Here is a 20,851-nt window from a genome sequence, read left to right on the forward strand (position 1 = left end):
GTGCGGGTTAGCTACTACAAACAGCATAGTGAACACATTATTGTGGCCAAGATAGACACAAAGCCCATGCGTACTACAGTAGTACAAGTTTATATGCCAACTAGCTCTGCAGATGATGAAGAAATTGATGAAATGTATGACGAGATAAAAGAAATTATTCAGGTAGTGAAGGGAGACGAAAATTTAATAGTCATGGGTGACTGGAATTCATCAGTAGGAAAAGGGAGAGAAGGAAACATAGTAGGTGAATATGGATTGGGGGGAAGAAATGAAAGAGGAAGCCGCCTTGTAGAATTTCGCACAGAGCATAACTTAATCATAGCTAACACTTGGTTCAAGAATCATGAAAGAAGGTTGTATACCTGGAAGAATCCTGGAGATACTAAAAGGTATCAGATAGATTACATAATGGTAAGACAGAGATTTAGGAACCAGGTTTTAAATTGCAAGACATTTCCAGGGGCAGATATGGACTCTGACCACAATCTACTGGTTTTGAACTGTAGATTAAAACTGAAGAAACTGCAAAAAAGTGGGAATTTAAGGAGATGGGACCTGGATAAACTGACTAAACCAGAGGTTGTACAGAGTTTCAGGGAGAGTGTAAGGGAACAGTTGACAGGAATGGGGAAAGAAATACAGTAGAAGAAGAATGAGTAGCTCTGAGGGATGAAGTAGTGAAGGCAGCACAGGATCAAGTAGGTAAAAAAACGAGGGCTAGTAGAAATCCTTGGGTAACTGAAGAAATATTGAATTTAATTGATGAAAGGAGAAAATATAAAAATGCAGTAAATGAAGCAGGTAAAAAGGAATAGAAGCGTCTCAAAAATGAGATCGACAGGAAGTGCAAAATGGCTAAGCAGGGATGGCTAGAGGACAAATGTAAGGATGTAGAGGCTTGTCTCACTAGGGGTAAGATAGATACTGCCTACAGGAAAATTAAACAGACCTTTGGAGAGAAGAGAACCACTTGTATGAATATCAAGAGCTCAGATGGCAACCCAGTTCTAAGCAAAGAAGGGAAGGCAGAAAGGTGGAAGGAGTATATAGAGGGTTTATACAAGGGTGATGTATTTGAGGACAATATTATGGAAATGGAAGAGGATGTAGATGAAGATGAAATGGGAGATAAGATACTGCGTGAAGAGTTTGACAGAGCACTGAAAGACCTGAGTCGAAACAAGGCCCCGGGAGTAGACAACATTCCATTAGAACTACTGATGGCCTTGGGAGAGCCAGTCATGACAAAACTCTACCATCTGGTGAGCAAGATGTATGAGACAGGCAAAATACCCTCAGACTTCTAGAAGAATATAACAACTCCAATCCCAAAGAAAGCAAGTGTTGACAGATGTGAAAATTACCGAACTATCAGTTTAATAAGTCACAGCTGCAAAATACTAACGCGAATTCTGTACAGACGAATGGAAAAACTGGTAGAAGCTGACCTCGGCGAAGATCAGTTTGGATTCCTTAGAAATGTGGGAACACGTGAGGCAATACTAACCTTACGACTTATCTTAGAAGAAAGATTAAGAAAATGCAAACCTACGTTTCTAGCATTTGTAGACTTAGAGAAAGCTTTTGACAACGTTAACTGGAATACTCTCTTTCAAATTCTGAAGGTGGCAGGGGTAAAATACAGGGAGCGAAAGGCTATTTACAATTTGTACAGAAACCAGATGGCACTTATAAGAGTCGAGGGGCATGAAAGGGTAGCAGTGGTTGGGAAAGGAGTGAGACAGGGTTGTAGCCTCTCCCTGATGTTATTCAATCTGTATATTGAGCAAGCAGTAAAGGAAACAAAAGAAAAATTCGGAGTAGGTATTAAAATTCATGGAGAAGAAGTAAAAACTTTGAGGTTCGCCGATGACATTGTAATTCTGTCAGAGACAGCAAAGGACTTGGAAGAGCAGTTGAACGGAATGGACAGTGTCTTGAAAGGAGGATATAAGATGAACATCAACAAAAGCAAAACGAGGATAATGGAATGTAGTCAAATTAAATCGGGTGATGCTGAGGGGATTAGATTAGGAAATGTGACACTTAAAGTAGTAAAGGAGTTTTGCTATTTAGGGAGTAAAATAACTGATGATTGTCAAAGTAAAGAGGATAGAAAATGCAGACTGGCAATGGCAAGGAAATCGTTTCTGAAGAAGAGAAATTTGTTAACATAGAGTATAGATTTAAGTGTCAGGAAGTCGTTTCTGAAAGTATTTGTATGGAGTGTAGCCATGTATGGAAGTGAAACATGGACGATAACCAGTTTGGACAAGAAGAGAATAGAAGCTTTTGAAATGTGGTGCTACAGAAGAATGCTGAAGATAAGGTGGGTAGATCATGTAACTAATGAGGAGGTATTGAATAGGATTGGGGAGAAGAGAAGTTTGTGGCACAACTTGACTAGAAGAAGGGATCGGTTGGTAGGACATGTTTTGAGGCATCAAGGGATCACAAATTTAGCATTGGATGGCAGCGTGGACGGTAAAAATCGTAGAGGGAGACCAAGAGATGAATACACTAAGCAGATTCAGAAGGATGTAGGTTGCAGTAGGTACTGGGAGATGAAGAAGCTTGCACAGGATAGAGTAGCATGGAGAGCTGCATCAAACCAGTCTCAGGACTGAAGACCACAACAACATCATGTTATATTATTACTTATTATTATTATTATTATTATGTATCATTGTGTATTATTTAATTTGTAAAAATTCTGGACATAAGTAGCAGGCAAAATGCTCGAAGATGGAAATAAATAAATAAATACCACCTCTCAAATATTTTTAATTTGTGTCTGCTGGCTGCTGCATGACATATTTGCTATTGTTGACAATATATAAGTATTACTGTCATCCCTGACAGAGATGGGAGCCTTTTATCTAGCACTTAATATAAATATTATTCATATTTTCGTTGTAATACAAACTTTATATTTTACTGAATAACTTTTCTGAGATAGTACCATATTGGCCTGAACACTTTTCATCAAAATTCGACCTTTAAAAAATTAGGTTGCAGCTTATCCCTGTGTCCATACAATCATCAGGTAATTTGAATGTCTTGCGAACTTCAACTGTACAGTTCATTTCTTTTTCAGAATTAGTCATTGGGTAACAGTTTAACCATGATTGGTTCCTGAAGTTTCATTTAGATAGTAACTGTTATTGTGTTCATATTTCTGTTATTTTACATAACAGGGCAGAAACAGTTTTCCTCTAACTGAAGGGAAGAATTTAAGTCTCTACCAGTGAGTCACAACATCAAAATGAAATGAAGATACTTTGGAACTAGGATAAGTGATGATGCAAATTTGAAATGTGCCAATTGCAAAGAATACGTGTAATAGAGAAGGTAGCAATGAGTATGTTGTGGACGAATCTAATCTGCGACATTGAACTGCATTGAAGAATAAGCTCCAAATTTTCGTTTCTTCAATGAAATCCTACAGGCAGCCAAAGTGGGTAAATATCCTGAACTTGATGCTAGGGTGCTTTTCATCGTACAAAATAAAAGGAAACATGTAATACGTGCCCTCTCTCTCTCTCTCTCTCTCTCTCTCTCTCTCTCTCTCTCTCTCTCTCTCTCTCTCTCTCTCTGTCTTTCTCTCTCAACAAATAATCCAGTCAAAGACTTTGGAAGGAAATCTTGTACATTCCACAGACAAAATTTGTGGGATTATTGATGGTGCCACAGATTTATGTAAGTGGCTCCTTTATCTGAAAAGTTCTTTGCTAGTACAGAAGCTGCCAGAAGATTTTACTAATAAATTCTTCAACTGCCAAAAGCACGTAACCCAGTTGTGGAAGCAAGACTCTCACCTCTTACATTGGACTGGCAGGGCAGACAAGACGCCTGTCTTTTGGGACATGCCGAGCAGTATACCAGTGGAACGTAAAGGAGTGAAAAGTATCTCATTGAGAACAACTGCAAATACATAACAAAGAATTATCACAGTGTTAACAATTTCTGCAGTGGGAAAAAAATCTTGCCCTTATGTTATTTGGAAGCATAAAACTTCACCAAAGCAAAGTTTCCCCTAAGCCATTAACAATTTGTTTCCAAGAGAAAGGCTGATTGACAACAGAGTTAATGATTGTCTGGCTAACTACTGTGTGGAATCACAGGCCTTGTACACTGCTTATTAAGAGACCTGTGCTAGCGTTGGATGCCTTTAAAATCACCTCACACCTGAAATAAAGTTGAATTGCTGGTGCTTGATGTTGTACACAAGCCTTTTAAAGACTGTATCCAAAAACACTATTCCAATTAGATTTTAGAAGAGGATGATGGACTTTCTCGATTTCACAAGATTAAAAGGCCATCAGTCAGTCTTATGTGTCAGTGGATTCTCTATTCCTGGCATACGAATCACCAGATTCTATCGTCAGAGGGTTCAAGAAGTACTGAGTGTCCAGTAGTGTAATGATAATGAGGAGAACGTACTTTGGAAGGAGAGTGGCAAAAATGCTGTCAGTGGTGGAACAGCTACCAGTAGTAAAGTTTACTGTGAAACATATTGTATTGGAACTGCATGGGAGATGAGTGGAGCTCATGTCATAGTACGTGAAACCAGCAAGTTTTCCATCCTGATTAACTGCTAATGAAAATATTTCTCTACTACTGTAACAAACATAATGATTCACACTCACGACACGTTCCTTGGAATCTAGCTTCACTTGTACACATCTTACGGGCTCATGTTCATGTGGCATGGTCCTGCATCGGATAATTAAATGACAATGCGATTCAGGCAAGAGAAACCCGCAAGAGCATGTATGAAGTCAAATACAGTTGCTCCCAGCATCCAAGTTGACATCTGCCAAACAATTCAAACAAGAATGGCTGCCAAAAGACTGCCTCATCTACATATGTGTGTGCTATAGTCTTATTTTAGAGCGTGCAATCCACCTATGCACATTTTCTATACCATATCCCTTCTGTTCTTGTTGCAGTAAGTCTTCCTGTATTGTGATTACACACTGTACCCTCCAGTGAAATATATTGCATGTTTGGTTACCTGTTAGTCTTATCTACTAATTTCATGATCATCATTTTCAAGGAAAGCACTGAATGACCAGAAGGAGATGAAATTGCTTCTGGATATGTATAAAGGTGTTAGTAAGGAACAAAGAGACAAGGTGCAGCTTATGGCAGCAGAGAAGAAGGCCCGAGCTGAAGTCGAAGATCTCAGACAACAATTGAAAAAAATACAGGTTTGTTTATGCATCACAGAATGCATTTTGTTTATCCTGTTTCATTTTGCTTTGCCTTTTGTAACATTCAGGTATGCCTCTGTGATTGTCCTCTTGCTCTTACTCCTGTCCATGCTGAAACATTTCTCCGTAACAGCATCCAAACAGCTGCTTTGTGTCCTTTAAGTTATTTGAACTTTCCTTGTCTGCCATACAATAAGGGAACAGTATTTCTCATAAGCATAGATGACACACATGACTGCAGTGTAGTATTGTTGGTTACAGTTACAAAACGAAAAACAAATATGCAAAATGTCTAGTTTTTGTGGAGTGGTTTTCCCCCTGATGAATAAGCTTCCCAGGCGCCTTGGATTTTGTCATGATGCCACACATCAGCAATAATTTTATTGACCATTTTTCGTTCAGTTTGCCCTGTACTAAGTGCACAAGAGCTTTTAACATTTGTCACTGTAAAAAAGTTACTCAGAACAGTGAATTTATAATTTGCAATAAAAAGGTACAAATATTCAGTGAGATGTTGAAAAAATGTTTTCTTCTCCATTATTATTTCATTAAGCTGATTAAACTTGTACTCACTGGAGATGTATTATTGAGGATTATAAAATCTATACTTAATAGACCTTCTCCACAAGATATGCTTTAGGTTTGAAGTTATGTTCAGAAATATCTGTTTATTACATTTCCTTCTAGGTAGACATAGGATCTTGATAGTTATGGCATTTCATATTACCAAGAAAAGATTATGTATAAAAATTTCTCTCTGCAGGGTAATTCACAGCTATATTTTCTAGTTTCCGTGTGTTGAACCCATTCTGTCCTAAAAATTACATAGCAGTAACAGAAATAGAAAATATGAAAATGAAAGTGTTAGGGAGATAACACACGAGGAACCCCTACAAGAGAAGATCGTGGAAAAAAATTAAAATGATATAGGCATGTGAAGAGAATGGACGAGATGAGGATGCCTTGGGAGATGCACAACACGAAGATGGAGAGCAAGAGACTAAGGGTAAGGCCAAGGGACAGGTGGCTAAATGGTGGGGAAAAAAGCATTCTGAAATCCAAAATAGAAATTGTGGTAAGACAGAGAAGGTGGAGAGACTTGAGTACCAAGCAAACCCTGCCAGTGACTGAAAACTGCATGTTGGTGGTAGTGATTATTATTAACATATTATCTGCTTTCACAGATTGCAAATCCGCATATTAAAATTAACAGAAAACCTGCAGCGTTGAAAAAGCTGTTGCTTTCTCAATGCTGCTAAGTTTCTGGTGTTTATGTGCTACCACTTGTTTGTTATTTACATGACTAGACTGATAACTTTCAAAAAATACCCACTATGCTACATTACTTAAGAAATGAGTTCCATTAAAAAAATCAAATTTACTTTTTCCCTTGGTGCTAATAAAATATTGGAGTTCTTGCATATAGACAATTGTGTAGTTTTTAGGCAGATATGTTTAATTTTTATTCAGGATTGAAGCTGCATCTCTACAGATAGCTTATTAAAAAAAGCTTCTACCACCTTGTGTAGGTCAGAGAAAGATTCCTTATATTAGTTTGTTTTGTATTTTAGTCTTTTGCAAATCACTATTAATTTGAAACTGACTTTTGTTATTAGCCACATATATCACTCAGAATTAAACATACAAGAAAGCTAGTGTAAGAATTCAAAGACTTTTGAGGAGGCTTCTGCAAGATGTAAGCTTTACGGAATTTTCTGTTGCTTCACATTTGCTGAAAAGTGTTTTATTTAGTCAGTCTTATGAACGAGGTGATGTTTCCATAAGACAGAAATTATTGAAACTATGTGGAATAAGGCCTTGCACAATAAAATATCCTTCTGGATACAAAATTGTCGAACTGAGTTTGTTGTTTATTTATGTCGCTGTTACATTTTCTGCCACCACTATAGTGCAGACTGCATGACCATCTGCCATCACCGAAGACTTCATGCTCAAAGCAATGTAAAAGTTCAAGAAAACGGATGCTTTACTGTTTCATCCTTGTCTAATGAATTTCCTCGAGTTTCGAGAGGTGTATTTACAAATCATTGCAGATCATCTACATTACCGGAAGTCGTGCTTTCGAAACAGCTGTTCAAAAGTGATTGGCAAATCTAGTATCAGGATGGAATTCAGAAATTCGTTATTGGCTGTGATAGTTGCCTTAATATTAATGAAAATTATCTTGAAATGTAGATTAAGGCAGAGGCATCCAAGTATAATAGCATAGTTTAATATACACATTTGTTTTTTCTGTATAAAACAGTCCTCAAAAATGTCATGGTTGGCTGGGTTGTATGGAAGGGACTTCTTGCTGTGGAATGGGTGGTAGCTATCGAAGTGGAAATATTGTTGGTGGTTGTTAAGTTTAATGTTGACAGATCTATTGATGTAGCCATCTCTGAGGTGGTGGTCAATTTCAAGGTAGGGGGCTTAGTGGACTGAGGATGACCAGGTGAAATGAATGGGGGAGAAGGTGTTAAGACTCCACAGGAACATGGTTAAGGTGTTCTCACACTCAATCCAGATTATGAAGACACCATCAATGAATTTGAACCATGTGAGGGATTTGGGACTCTGGGGGTGGCTAGGAAAGATTCCTCTTGTAGTCCATGAATAGGTTAGCATAGGATGCTGCCATGTGGTTGCCAAGTGCTGTACCAAGGATTTGTTTGTAGGTGATGCATTCAAAGGAGAAATAATTGTGGGTGGGGATATGTACTTAGTCCTTTCCCCTTCTCTTCTTCGCTCTTCTCCATTTTTTCTCCTCCCCCAACACAGTCTCCTAATGCTCCACCTAGCAGCCCTATTCGATCCCAAACATGTCCTTCCTTGCTGTCACAGGCAGCAATAGTACTCCCCCCACACTGCTACCCCTGCTTCACCTCATCCCCCACCCCTTCCACATCTCCACTACCTGCCCCAGCCAAGATTGCTGCTCATCTCAGATGCAGTCATAGTCGGCCCTTAATGGCTGGGACCAAGCGAGGTGGCGCAGTTGTTAGCACACTGGACAGTGGTTCACACCCGCATCCAGCCATCCTGATTTAGGTTGCGCTGCTTCACCCCATCCCCCACCCCTTCCACATCTCCACTGCCTGCCCCAGCCAAGATTGCTGCTCGTCTCAGATGCAGTCATAGTCGGCCCTTAATGGCTGGGACCAAGCGAGGTGGCTCAGTTGTTAGCACACTGGACAGTAGTTCACACCCGCATCCAGCCATCCTGATTTAGGTTGCCCGTGATTTCCCTAGATCACTTCAGGCAAATCCTTTGAAAAGGCACAGCCAATTTCCTTCCCCAGCCTTCCCTAATCTGAGCTTATGCTCCGTCTCTAATGTCCTCAATGTAACATTAAACACCAATCTCCTTCTCTCACCTTAATGGCTGGAGATGGCAGTGGCCGTGTATGGGAGCTGTGCTTGTGTGAATTCTTTTTCATTGTGGTTGTCTGTGACTCAGTGCCTATTCTGTGTAGAGAGTAGCAATCTATCCTTTTCTTGTTTCATAACATGAGAATTCATGAAATTAAGCTGTTTTCTGTTATCCATTGTAGGCCTGTTCTGCTGTCACCTGTGTGTTGTATGGCTGAGTTTTAATCCTGATTTTTATATGCTTTTGTCATGAGCAACCAATATAGTTGTTAACAGTCCTTTAAAGTCTTTGAAATTTCATAATTTCCAAATGGAAATGAGTGTTTGGCATCATTGGCCGGGAAGCCCCTTACGGGGCAGGTCCGGCCGCCTTGGTACAGGTCTTATTACATTCGACGCCACATTGGGCGACCTGCGCACCACATGGGGATGAAATGATGATGAAGACAACACAACACCCAGTCCCTGAGCGGAGAAAATCCCCGACCCAGCCGAGAGGCGAACCCGGGCCCCTTAGGACGGCAGTCCGTCACACTGACCATTCAGCTATGATTTCCAAATGTGGCCCCAGGTCAGCTGAACTAACATGTTTACACAATCCTCAAAAAATAGTTTTGTAAGGATTAACAATTAGATTATACAAAGCTTGTTGCTAGATTAAAGAGTAGCCTTTTTGTAACTAATGAAAATTCATGATAATGTGATAAAGAAAATTTGTGGTGGAATGCAAATAATTGAAGGAGTAGTGGTAACAACTAACCAACTGATAAAGGTACTGAGTCATCAAAAGGTGTATGAACGATACTGAGAACTTTGGTAACTTTCGGAAAAAAATCCTATTTCAATCTCGTAGAGTACATTCATCTCGTAGTTGGAGCTCTTATTTTGCTCATGTTTGCTTTCAAATATGTAGTTATGGAAATACAGTTCCGCCTCGAGCAACCAAAATTTTCTTCTTTGACACTCATACATGTTTCTATGAAATGTCATCATCATCTCCTATTACTTTATTAAGATTACATGCTGATGTTCATGTAGCGGACTGGCACCTGCAGTACAACTGATATTCTGCTACAATTTGTCAACTGCAATTTTTGTTGTTTTCACTCTGTGATGCCTGTATGCAAAATGTAATTGCTAACATGCACAATGTCACTGTTCACGTCATGAAGAGATGAATATTTCATGAACAGGGACACATTGCATTTTGGTGAGTACAGTTTGCATAGAGCTGTGACCATGTGGAAACTATAAAAATTGCAGATGACAGACTGTAGTAAAATATCAGCTACACAGTTGATACGCTGCCAAATGAACGTCAGCACGTAATATTAAAAAAATAAAATGAAGCCAGTGATTATGGTGAATTTTCACCAAAATGTGTATGAGCATTAAAGAAGAAAATTGTTTGCTCAAGGCAGAACTCTATTTCCATAACTATACAGTACACAATCTCACACATACATTACTAGTTTACATGCCTTTAAATGCTTCACTATGTCTACTATTCTGTGACTCATTATGTTTACTCCTTAAATTATTTCGAAAGTCATATTTCACTCAATTACCTATATAAAACACCACCAACTTTTTAATTTTAAAGAATTTGTTTTATTTCTGGTAAAGTTTCTAAAAGCTTTACTCGTAGATAGTTTGCTTCATTATGATGTATTTTAAAATGATCAAACACTGGAAAATCTAGGATGGAATGTAACAGTATTAGAGAAGGGGAGTTGCTACTCACCATATAGCGGAGTCCATGATAGGCACAACAAAAAGATTCTCACAATTATACCTTTTGGCCATTAAGGCCTTTGTCAGCAATAAACAAACACACCCACACACCCTCACGCAAACACGCCCACACACCCTCACGCAAACACAGCTTGCACACACGTCTGCAGTCTCAGACAACTGAAACCACACTGTGACCAGCAGCACCAGTGCATGATGGGAGTGGCAACTAGGTGGGGGTAAGGAGGAGGCTGTGGCGGGGAGGGGGAGGAATAGTACGGTGGGAGTGGCGGACAATGAAGTGTTGCTGCCCTCTGTCTAAACTGCAACACTTCACTGTCCACCACTCCCACCATACTATCCCTCCCCCTTCCCGCCGCAGCACAGCCTCCTCCTTACCCCCACCCAGTCGCCACTCCCATCGTGCACTGGTGCTGCAGTCTGCAGTGTGGTTTCAGCTCTCTGAGACTGCAGACGTGTGTGCAAGTTGCGTTTACGTGTGTGTGTGTGTGTGTGTGTGTGTGTGTGTGTGTGTGTGTGTGTGTGTGTGCGCGCGCGCACGCGCGCCGCGTCGCGCGCGTGTGTGTATGTGTGTCTATTGCTGACAAAGGCCTTAATGGCCGAAAGCTTTAATTGTGTGAATCTTTTTGTTGTGCCTATCGCAACTCAGCGTCTCCAATGTATGATGAGTAGCAACTTTCCTTCTCTGGTATCTGTTTGACAATAGTATTTTTTGTGGTGCTCCTTCCTGTTCAACATATACGAGCCCACTGCTTTCACATTACATTCCCTTAGGTGACCAAGAACAGCAGGTAAACAACAACAACAACAACAACAACCAACAACAACAATAATAATAATAATACATAGTGAATTTTTTGTCAAAGAACTTTTGAAAGTCTCTTCAAGTTCAGAGCAGCAAACAGTACATATATAACATTTGAATGTTCCCTCAGAGCATTTGAAGGGACAATGGATGACCTTCACAACTTGTATGCAGAAGCTTCTGACTGGATTTGAAACCTAGACTTCACGTAGAAATATATATGCTTTTTGCAGATAGTTGGTCTTTTATTTTCTCCTGTCATCATATGATAAATAAATAACACCTAGTTGAAACTAGACGTTACGGCACTTGGAGGGACTACAAAATATGCATTGCCGTATTTCCAGCATACGCCTTCATTTTCAATGCATAACCAGGAGAAATGTCACAAGCAAAAAAAGTCATGTTGCAATTCTCAAGTTTGTTTTTCATGCAGACATGAAACTTTATACATACTGTCAATCTGAAAGTACATCCGTCAACCATTAGGTTAACTTTTATGAAATGGGCATTGTCTAGTTATGCATTCATGTTTATCATGGAATACCTTAATTGAAGAGATAAAAATAAAAGAAAATTAATAAGAGAAGCTGTTTGTTTCAGAATGTGATACAGATATAAGAATTTAGTCTTATCTTTCAAAATCATTCAAGATACCTCACGGATCACAACATAAAAAGAAAAAGTACCCGAGACATATTGATCATTATTGCAAAAGATTGATTACTATGATTGCATTGAGGTGATCATATCTCTTTACAGAGGCAAGAACAGGAGTGTGTTTTTCAATTGGTACTCACTTATCTTTGGCCTTTACATCATGCACTTGTGAAGAACTAATGCAAATACCTGGAAATATGCTGTCTGTCGTCATTTGCCAATTCTCCCAAATGCTGTTTGCGTCAAATTTAATTCTTCTTCTCAGTTTTAGAAGCTGTGTACTGGTTTATTTCTTTTTATCAGTTATATAATCTCAGAAGGAAAAATAAACTAAAACAATGAAATGAACTTGTGGTATCAAGAGGTGCCGGCACACCACAACATTATTAGGTACAACTTCCACTGTTTTCCATTTTAGCTCAGGACCTGATGGCTTTGTATTTATCATTTTCCATTTATTAGGCACTGTTTGTAGTATTGATGTAGGTGAATTTTAATTTTTAGGGTCCAGATCTTCATCAGCTCTGTGTAAGTAATACTCTATTCTTTTGTAGTGATGAGTATTTCAGTATTGGAAAGTGTGTGTGTGTGTGTGTGTGTGTGTGTGTTTTATCAGGTTCTTCAAACTCCTCTTCCAAATCAGAGTAACCATGTCTCCTATTCTCAATTCATCAAAAGGTTTTTTTCTAACATTTCCAGAATGATACTGACAGCATTTATAAAAAGGGTATGAATAATACACTTTAGAAACATACACACAGCAAGGCATCACAGCAGTGGCGGTAGAATCACGTAGTTTCCTTCAGTGATCACTTTCTAGTACCCAAATGGTTTTTTTCTTTCTTTTTTCCCCCCATCTCTGACTCTGGTGCCATCCCCTCATCGGTCACACCTGTAGGATAATTTTCCAAAGATATGTATGTTGGATTTCTAGTTGTGACACTATCCATAATGAAAGTACTCATGCACACACACAGTGTAAAAGTATACATGACAAACATTTAAAATCACAATTCATTATCCAGTAATGTCAAAAGAAGAGAGATGCCTCAACTGCTTGTATCACACTTTTATGAACTGGGCATCATCTAATTATGCGTTCATCTTTATCATAGAACAGCTTATATACAATATAAGATGAATATCAACAAAGGAAAACAAGGATAATGGAATGAAGTCGAATTAAATCAGGTAATGCTAAGGGAACTAGAATAGGAAACGAGACAATTGAAGTAGTAGATGAGTTGTGCTATTTTGGCAGCAAAATAACTGAGATGGCCAAAGTAGAGGGGGTATAAAATGTAGACTGGTAGTGGCAAGAAAACATTTCCGAAGAAGAGAAATTTGTTAATATCAAATATAGATTTAGGTGTTGATCTGGAGTGTAGCCACGTGTGGAAGTGAAACATGGACAATAAACATTTAAGATAAAAATAGAGTAGAAGCTATTGAAATGTGGTACTACACAAGAATGCTGAAGATTAGATAGCTCAGTCATGTAACTAATGAGAAGGTACTGAATTGAATTGGGGAGACAAGAAATGTGTGGCAGACCAGAAGAAGGGATTGGTTGATAGGACACATCCTGAACATAAAGAGTTCACAAATTTAGTATCGAAGGAAAGTGGTGGTGGGGTAAAACTTGTAGAGGGGCACTGAAAGATGAATACAGTAAGCAGATTCAGAAAGATTTAGGTTGTAGTAGATATTAGAGATGATGAAGCTTGCACAGGATAGAGTAGCATGGAGAGCTGCATCAAATATGTCTTCGGACTGAAGACCGCAACAACAACAAACAGCAGCAACCACCACATCTTCCTTACTTAACTGGAGATATAAAAATGTAAGAGAATTAATAAGAGAAGCTGTCTGCTTCAATATATGATACAGATATAAAGATTTAACCTTGTCTTTAATTGTTATTCAAGATACCAGACAGTTCACAAAATATAATAAATAGAATTTAAAAGTTTTTTAGTGATATTAAACAGTCTTATATTCTATATGTTGGTTTCTTTCTGTTTAAAGTTTTACAAATCTATATACTCTCTGTTGGCATTTGTCTCATTGCTTCAATACTAATTATATTCCTTTTAATTAGCCTTCATCTGCTCCTTCTTGGGGTAGGCGAGACTAATGATACCATTAAATTGTACAGGAAAACAAACGTGAAGAGCGCAAGAAGTTGTGTGATGAAGAAGCCATGCGAAAGATAAAGCAGTTGGAGGACCAAACATACCAGCTGCAAAAGCAGGTTGCATCGCAGAAACAGGTATTCGACATTGAGTTTTAAAGATTAGTGTCAGAGAGGTCGATAAATTTCTAATTGGTTCTTAGAAAAGATTCATGTAGGTGAAAAGAATTTATGAACATTCAGGAACTATGTGGCGTAGCGCATACTACATAGTAATAAACAATCATTATTTACATGTTCTTTATTGTTTATGTCTTTGTTTCAAGTATTGTTGCTTTTTTTGAAAATGATTGCTGGTCACTGTCAGCTTTGTAATGCCTAAATATTTCTTATAGAGTGGAACCTGTCTTAGCTCAATTTCCAAATTATACACACATTTTCTGGGATTATTGGAATTAAAATCCCGTAGCTCCTGGTAAATTTTCATTGTTTATGTATTCATTCCTAGCATACATTTCATGATATTGATAATGTTCTCATGTACTTCAACAGTTTTCTCAGCTTTTATGATGCAGTTAACTGAAATGGTTTCTTCAATAGATATACAGTGGCTGTTCTAGTCAGGAGTCTTGATTTTTGCAATGTTTTATATAGTGATTTGCATAACATTCTGCAGGAAGGAAACTGACATCAAAAGTGAAAAAATTGTGGCTAGTAAAGCGAAATAAAAATTTGTCAGTAAATGTAGTCAGATTTTAATAGATCTATTGCAAGTCATATTAAGGAAACATGTCTCTGATTAAAATATAGACCCTAAGATTACATTAATTATTGTTATATTAAATATTTTTGTGGTTTGATTCTTTTCAGCAGAATGGTTGGACTTTAAAACGAATTCAGCAGAATGGACTAGAGGAATATATTTGGCAGGTTAATACTATTTTACTCAAGATATTTATTCTGTTTGAAAATCTGTAAAAGTTGTGAAATTTTGAGGGACTTCTCCACACTGGAATGTCCCAATAAGACAGAATACTTTGGATTCTCGAAAATCAAATCCTTAAAATATTGTTGGTCCTTCAGTTTTGGATTTTGTATCACTGTTTTGCTAGCTAATAGTGAAGTTAGTTTCTTTGGAAAAGTGACACAGTCAGACATTGTATTATTTCATCTTATCTTCAGTGAAGGTTCTTCCAGCAGAATCAGAGACTGGTTTTATTTTATCAGCCAGCACTCACTATGGTAACTGTATCTGCTTTTCTTTCCTGTTCTCTTTGTATTTGCAGTTTTGAGTGCTCTTACTAAAAAGTCTCATTGGGTTACGTAGAGATTGTTGTGCTTGCTTCCAGTCTAGTCCTCTGGCATATAATACTATGAAGTACATTGCAAAGGTCGTTTTTACCTGAGGAAATTCAGCACAATGGGTGGCCTCACTTCCAGCATTCTGAGTGACAAGAGACAGCAACTTAACTGTGATTCAGTGAAATTACAAAACTGACAGAATTGTGCCGAAGTTTGTTTTTATTTAAATGGTGACCAGTTTCGGACCTTAGTCCATTGCCAAACCATCCTGTAGAACAAAGTATCATTTTACAGTTGACATATACAATACATAAGGTCAATCAAAGTACAAGTACATTTGACAAGGTGCTTCCATATCATACTTTGTAGTGCAACAAATGGCTGATCAGTGTCACAAGTGAATGTAGTGTATATGATGATACACAGTTCAAATTAGTTAATCACATAAGCTAAAATGTCCAAGGCACTTAAGCTCCATTATATTTTTTGTTGACAACAAAACACATTGCACTGTGAGTTCTGTCGTACAAACCTAAATTAATAAAAACATAATAGAACACATTTATTGTATCATCTGTTGCTTTATAACAATAAACTGTGTAACATCACACTTACAGAGTCTATTCATGCAGACCAGAGGCATCCTGCTAGTGTCAAAAATGAAATAGGTCAGACCATATATTAAAAATGAACAAAGAATTCCTTGGAATGGGGAGGGGGTGGGGGGAGCGATGGAGAGGTGGAAGATATGAATACTACGTAAAGCTACATTGTAAACAGAATTTAATAAATAAATTCAGTAGAGTCCTGTTAATCTAAACTAATTGGGACCAGACCTTGTTTGGATTACCGATTTGTCCGGATTAGCTGGAATTACAGTGACGAGTTTGTAGAATGAAGTATTCCAAGCAGATAAGTAGGTACACCATGGTAATAAATGGAACAAGTGTGGTAACAGTGGCTCACTCTCACTCCCTGCCCTTGTTGTTGTGCATTGTTGAGGCCTTTTGAAGTGTCTGAGGTTGGCTCACAAAACAGAAACATACAAGGTTAACTCTCAAAGAAAAGCTGAATGCTTTGAAGTGGATAGACAATGGTGGGAATGTATCTAAACTGGCAACGGAACTGAGTGTTGATAAAGCAACCATTTGTGATTGGAAGAAGAACCGAGTGAAGCTTGGACAGTCCTGTGCAACATCTGGGAAAAACACCCTAAATCCGGTAGACTTTGAAGCAGTCCCATTTCGATAAAGTGGTTGAAGCTCTTTTCCTTTGGTTTACGCAGGAAAGAGAAAGGGGAACTCCTTTGAGTGGAGCACTGGTTCAGGAGAAGGCTGTTTACCTGAACAAGTTAATGAATGGTGGTGAGTCTTTCAGTGCGAGTACGGGTTGTTTGGACAGATTCAAAAAACGACACTGGAATCCGTCAGCTAACAATTACTGAAGAGAAGCTTTCTTCTGACCGTGATGCAGCTAAGGAATACTTGGGTGAGTGTGAAAAAATGATAAAAGAGGGAAAGTATTCTCCCCAACAAATTTATAATGCTGATGAGACTGGCCTTAATTTTAGGGCATTGCCAAAAAAAAGCCTGGCATCAAAATTAGACCATGCTTCTGGTTTTAAAATGTGCAAAGATGGTTTGACTTTATTAGCATGCAGCAACACTGCTGGTAATCATAAGCTGCCTTTAATGTTGATCGGCAAATCTGCTAGGCCCAGAGCTTTTAAAAACTGCAACATGAAGTCTCTGCCCATATATTATCGTAACCAGAAAAACGCATGGATGGATGGTAAGCCGTTCAAAGAATGGTCTCACAGCCAGTTTGTTCGCGCCGTTCGACAGTTTTCTAAGAAATATCGCTTGTCTCCCTATGCAATCCTTTTGATTGATAACGCACCACCTCACCCCAGCACTGAGGAATTGTGGCGAAGGTTTTGCCGCCAAATGTTACACTACTTCTACAGCTGATGGACCAGGACGTACTGCAAACATTAAAACTGATTTACAGAAACAATTTTTAAGAATGCTGATTCAAGATGATATCATTCCTTTAGTGGACAAAATAAAATAGACCAATGTGAAGGATGTTGTTTATTGGGCCACTAAGGCATGGCAGAATATTTCAGAAAATACTCTGAGAAAGCTGTGGACATCTCTTGAATTTCAGGACAACCCAATTGAAAATGAAGAGGAAGATGTGCTACAAATGGTACAGACAATCCCTGGATGTGAAGGAGGAGACATAGATGAGTGGATGGCAGCAGATGGGGCATATGTGGAGAACCTTACTGTTGCTGATTTTGTTGCTGCTGTGATTCAAATCCAGAAAGAAGTGGACTGCTGTGACGGAAGTGACAATGAGCCTGAAAGTGGCAAAGGAGAGCTGGTGCCACACAGTGATGCAGCAGAAGCCCTTGACCTTGCGCTACATTATTTGGAGCAACAGCCCACTGCTACACCTGCTGATTTGATGTTCAGAAGACGATGGCACAACTATGCTTCATATAACAGACTGTCTTCGTTACGCCAAATACAATGACTGAGTTTTTGTCATCTAAAAAGTAGGGATAAAATGCCCACTGTATTTTAGTAAGTTTTATAGCTTTTCTTTCATTGTTGTGCATTGTTTAAACCTAATAAATGTTTACTGTACTGTGTAAATTAAAATAGTGTGTATGTACAGCAGCTTACCGCACAGATTTCCATACTTAGACTAACATTTTTCATGTTCAGATTAACTGAACATTCAGATTACCAGGGTTTGGATTAGCAGGACACTGCTGTACATTGAAAGTATTGGTCTAATTATTGTAAAAACTGGCTTTTCAATATAAGACAAAATCTGACTAATCAGTCTCCTAGATTAGACCATTTACAGCAGCACATAAAGACACGTCCCATATAATAATTGCTTTATTTTTCTTTCTTTTTATTTCTTCATTAAACCATGTAAAATAATTTATATAAAACAAACTATCAGCAATTATGCATAATAGCATAAATGAATATGTTCGCAAAGACCTCATTTACCAGTGTTGATATTTATTTTACAATCAAACCAACACGACAGAATGTGCATCTGGCAGAACTGTTAAAAGTGAGAGGGCTAGGAGGACAGTTGTCTTATTCCCCACCCCAGATTAACTTTCCGGTATGTTAGTTTGACGACAACAACAACAACACTGACATTGGTTAACGAAGTAGGGGGCTGGAGTACATATATATCTATGCAATTATGCATAATAGTTACCAGTAGGTTGTTTTATATACTTATTTTATGTTGTCCGAGTAAGAAGTGAAAGAAAGAAAGAATGTAATACTTATTATAGGGGAAGTGTCTTTATATGTTGCTGTAGATGGTCTAACCTAGGAGACCAATAAGTCAGATTTTGTCTTTTGTCTTATATTGAAAAGCCAGTTTGTACAATAATTAGACCAATTGTCTCAACGTCTTTGTTTCCTACATTTTGTATACAATGTTGCCTTGTATAGTATTCATATCTTCCTCCTCCCCATCACTTCCCCCCACCCCCCTCCCCATCCTGCTCTGTATTATATTACCCCCCCCCCCCCCCCCTCCCTTAATCTTTCCCCTCTCCTCTTTCCCAGGATGGTGTTTTACTTTTTAGGTGTGAAAGTTGTGCCATGCCTTTAGAAGACAATAACTGATTTCACCCCTTTAATTGTTCATTTTGCACACCAGGCTGTGTTAGCAGTGGTATAGTTCTGTTCACTGTGAATGGACTCCAAGGCAATCTTTGTACATTTTTAATATGTGGTCTGGCTTGTTTTATTTTTGACACTAACAGGATGGTTCTGGTCCATACAAATGGACTTTGTAAGCATGATAATATATGTTTTATTGCTATAATGCAATAGATGATGCAATAAATGTGTTCTGTTTTGTGTTTATTAATTTAGATTTGTATGGTAGTACTCACAGTGCCATGTGTTTTATTGTCAATAAAAATATAATGGAGCTTCATCATGCTCTTGCTTAAGTGTCTTAGACATTTTAGCTTATGTATTTTGTACATGCTACCTTTTGTATATTTTAATTTTAGAAAATTGAATTATTTACCATTATGTATGCTACAGTCATTTTAATTGTTGTATAGCTAGAGAAGGCCGAAATGCACGCGTTAAACTCAAGCAGGCTGGCGTGAGGTCTGAAACAGGATACGGAATGAATGCTATAAAGAAAAGTACGTAGCTGCTGGAATACTTAACTTTAATCCATCATTTGTATGCATCGTTCTTGATGAGACATGCTTCATACGATAACTATCAATTGCTATGGCGCCTTGCTAGGTCGTAGCCATTGACTTAGCTGAAGGCTATTCTAACTATCTTCTCTGCAAATAAACGAGGCTTCGCCAGTGTTGCATCGCTAGCTAAGTCGTCCGTACAACTGGGGCGAGTGCCAGGACGTCTCTCTAGACCTGCCGTGTGGCGGCGCTCGGTCTGCAATTACTGACAGTGGCGACACGCGGGTCCGCCGTATACTAGCGGACCGCGGCCGATTTAAAAGCTACCACCTAGCAAGTGTGGTGTCTGGCGGTGACACCACATTAATGTTACGTTGACTGGCCACTGGCTGCACTATGAGGCATGATACTTGTGTGTCTGCAAGATTTCTTTTATAAGTGCACCTTTTGTATTGTGACTGTGTTTTAACTTCAAGCTAGAATGAGTGTTATGTATGGTTATATGCAACAGTTATTTTGTAACTTTGTAAAATAAAACAACTTCCCCTTGGCATATGCCCTTCAGTGCCCCTACCTCAGTTGCCTAACAATTTTCAGTAATCATAAAACATTGTTTTGCTGCATGCAGCATTGGAATGTCAAATAAATAATGCATTGCACTTAGCCACTCAAACAGGCGAGGTGGCCAGTGTACACACATTACGGTAATGCTTATGTGGTATGTTATTATTTTATCATTTGTACTTGTACTTTGATTGACCTTATGTATCATATATGTTACATTATAACACTATATACTCTGTTCTAAAAGTTGGTTTGATAATGGACTAAGATATGAAACTGGTCACTATTTAAATAAAAACAAACTTCTGTGCAACTTTCATTGACAATAGGTTTCTTTATTTTTTAACTGCAGTTTGCTACAAAAGTATCCAAGGCAAATTCTTGTCTACAAGGTGGTGCACTTGAAAGTGCAAAAATTGGCCAGTTGGAATCATGACCTGATTCAGTCTTTCCTTAATCCCACGCGGTTCTGGGTGATTTTCCCAAAATCTACCTAGATCTCTCCAGTCCTTTCCTTCACCCCTCTTCCTTCCCCTTCAACCCTTCTGCCTAAAGGAGCCGCCACTGGCTCCGTAAGCTTGCCACTTACAACCAACTTTTGTGTGTGTTCTGCCACCGCTTGGTAAGTAGATTTTTTTATCTATCCAATTAAATGATTTTGTCAATATTATGAAAAGGATAGATGCTACTCACCATGCTGCAGAATGCTGAGTCACAGGCATGCACAACAAAAAGACTGTCACAAAATGAGCTTCTGGCCAACAAGGCTTTGTCGAAAGTACACACACACACACACACACACACACACACACACACACACACACACACACACA

At 38.5% G+C, this 20,851-nt stretch overlaps 1 protein-coding gene across 4 annotated transcripts in view; it reads left to right on the forward strand.

Moving 5' to 3' along the window:
- Positions 1 to 20,851, forward strand: part of LOC126410738 (E3 ubiquitin-protein ligase Bre1) — a 284,197-nt gene that overhangs the window by 196,776 nt on the left and 66,570 nt on the right. For 2 of the 4 annotated variants that reach the window (XM_050081311.1, XM_050081314.1), the window contains exons 12-14: positions 5,060 to 5,213; positions 13,967 to 14,080; positions 14,813 to 14,872. In XM_050081311.1, coding sequence (XP_049937268.1) covers positions 5,060 to 5,213; positions 13,967 to 14,080; positions 14,813 to 14,872 — 328 coding nt within the window. The remainder of the gene's footprint in view (positions 1 to 5,059; positions 5,214 to 13,966; positions 14,081 to 14,812; positions 14,873 to 20,851) is intronic. The other 2 variants (XM_050081312.1, XM_050081315.1) reach the window with 2 other exon arrangements.

The sequence above is a fragment of the Schistocerca serialis genome, chromosome 1 (assembly GCF_023864345.2).
Source record: "Schistocerca serialis cubense isolate TAMUIC-IGC-003099 chromosome 1, iqSchSeri2.2, whole genome shotgun sequence".
NCBI classification, from domain to species: Eukaryota; Metazoa; Arthropoda; class Insecta; order Orthoptera; family Acrididae; genus Schistocerca; species Schistocerca serialis.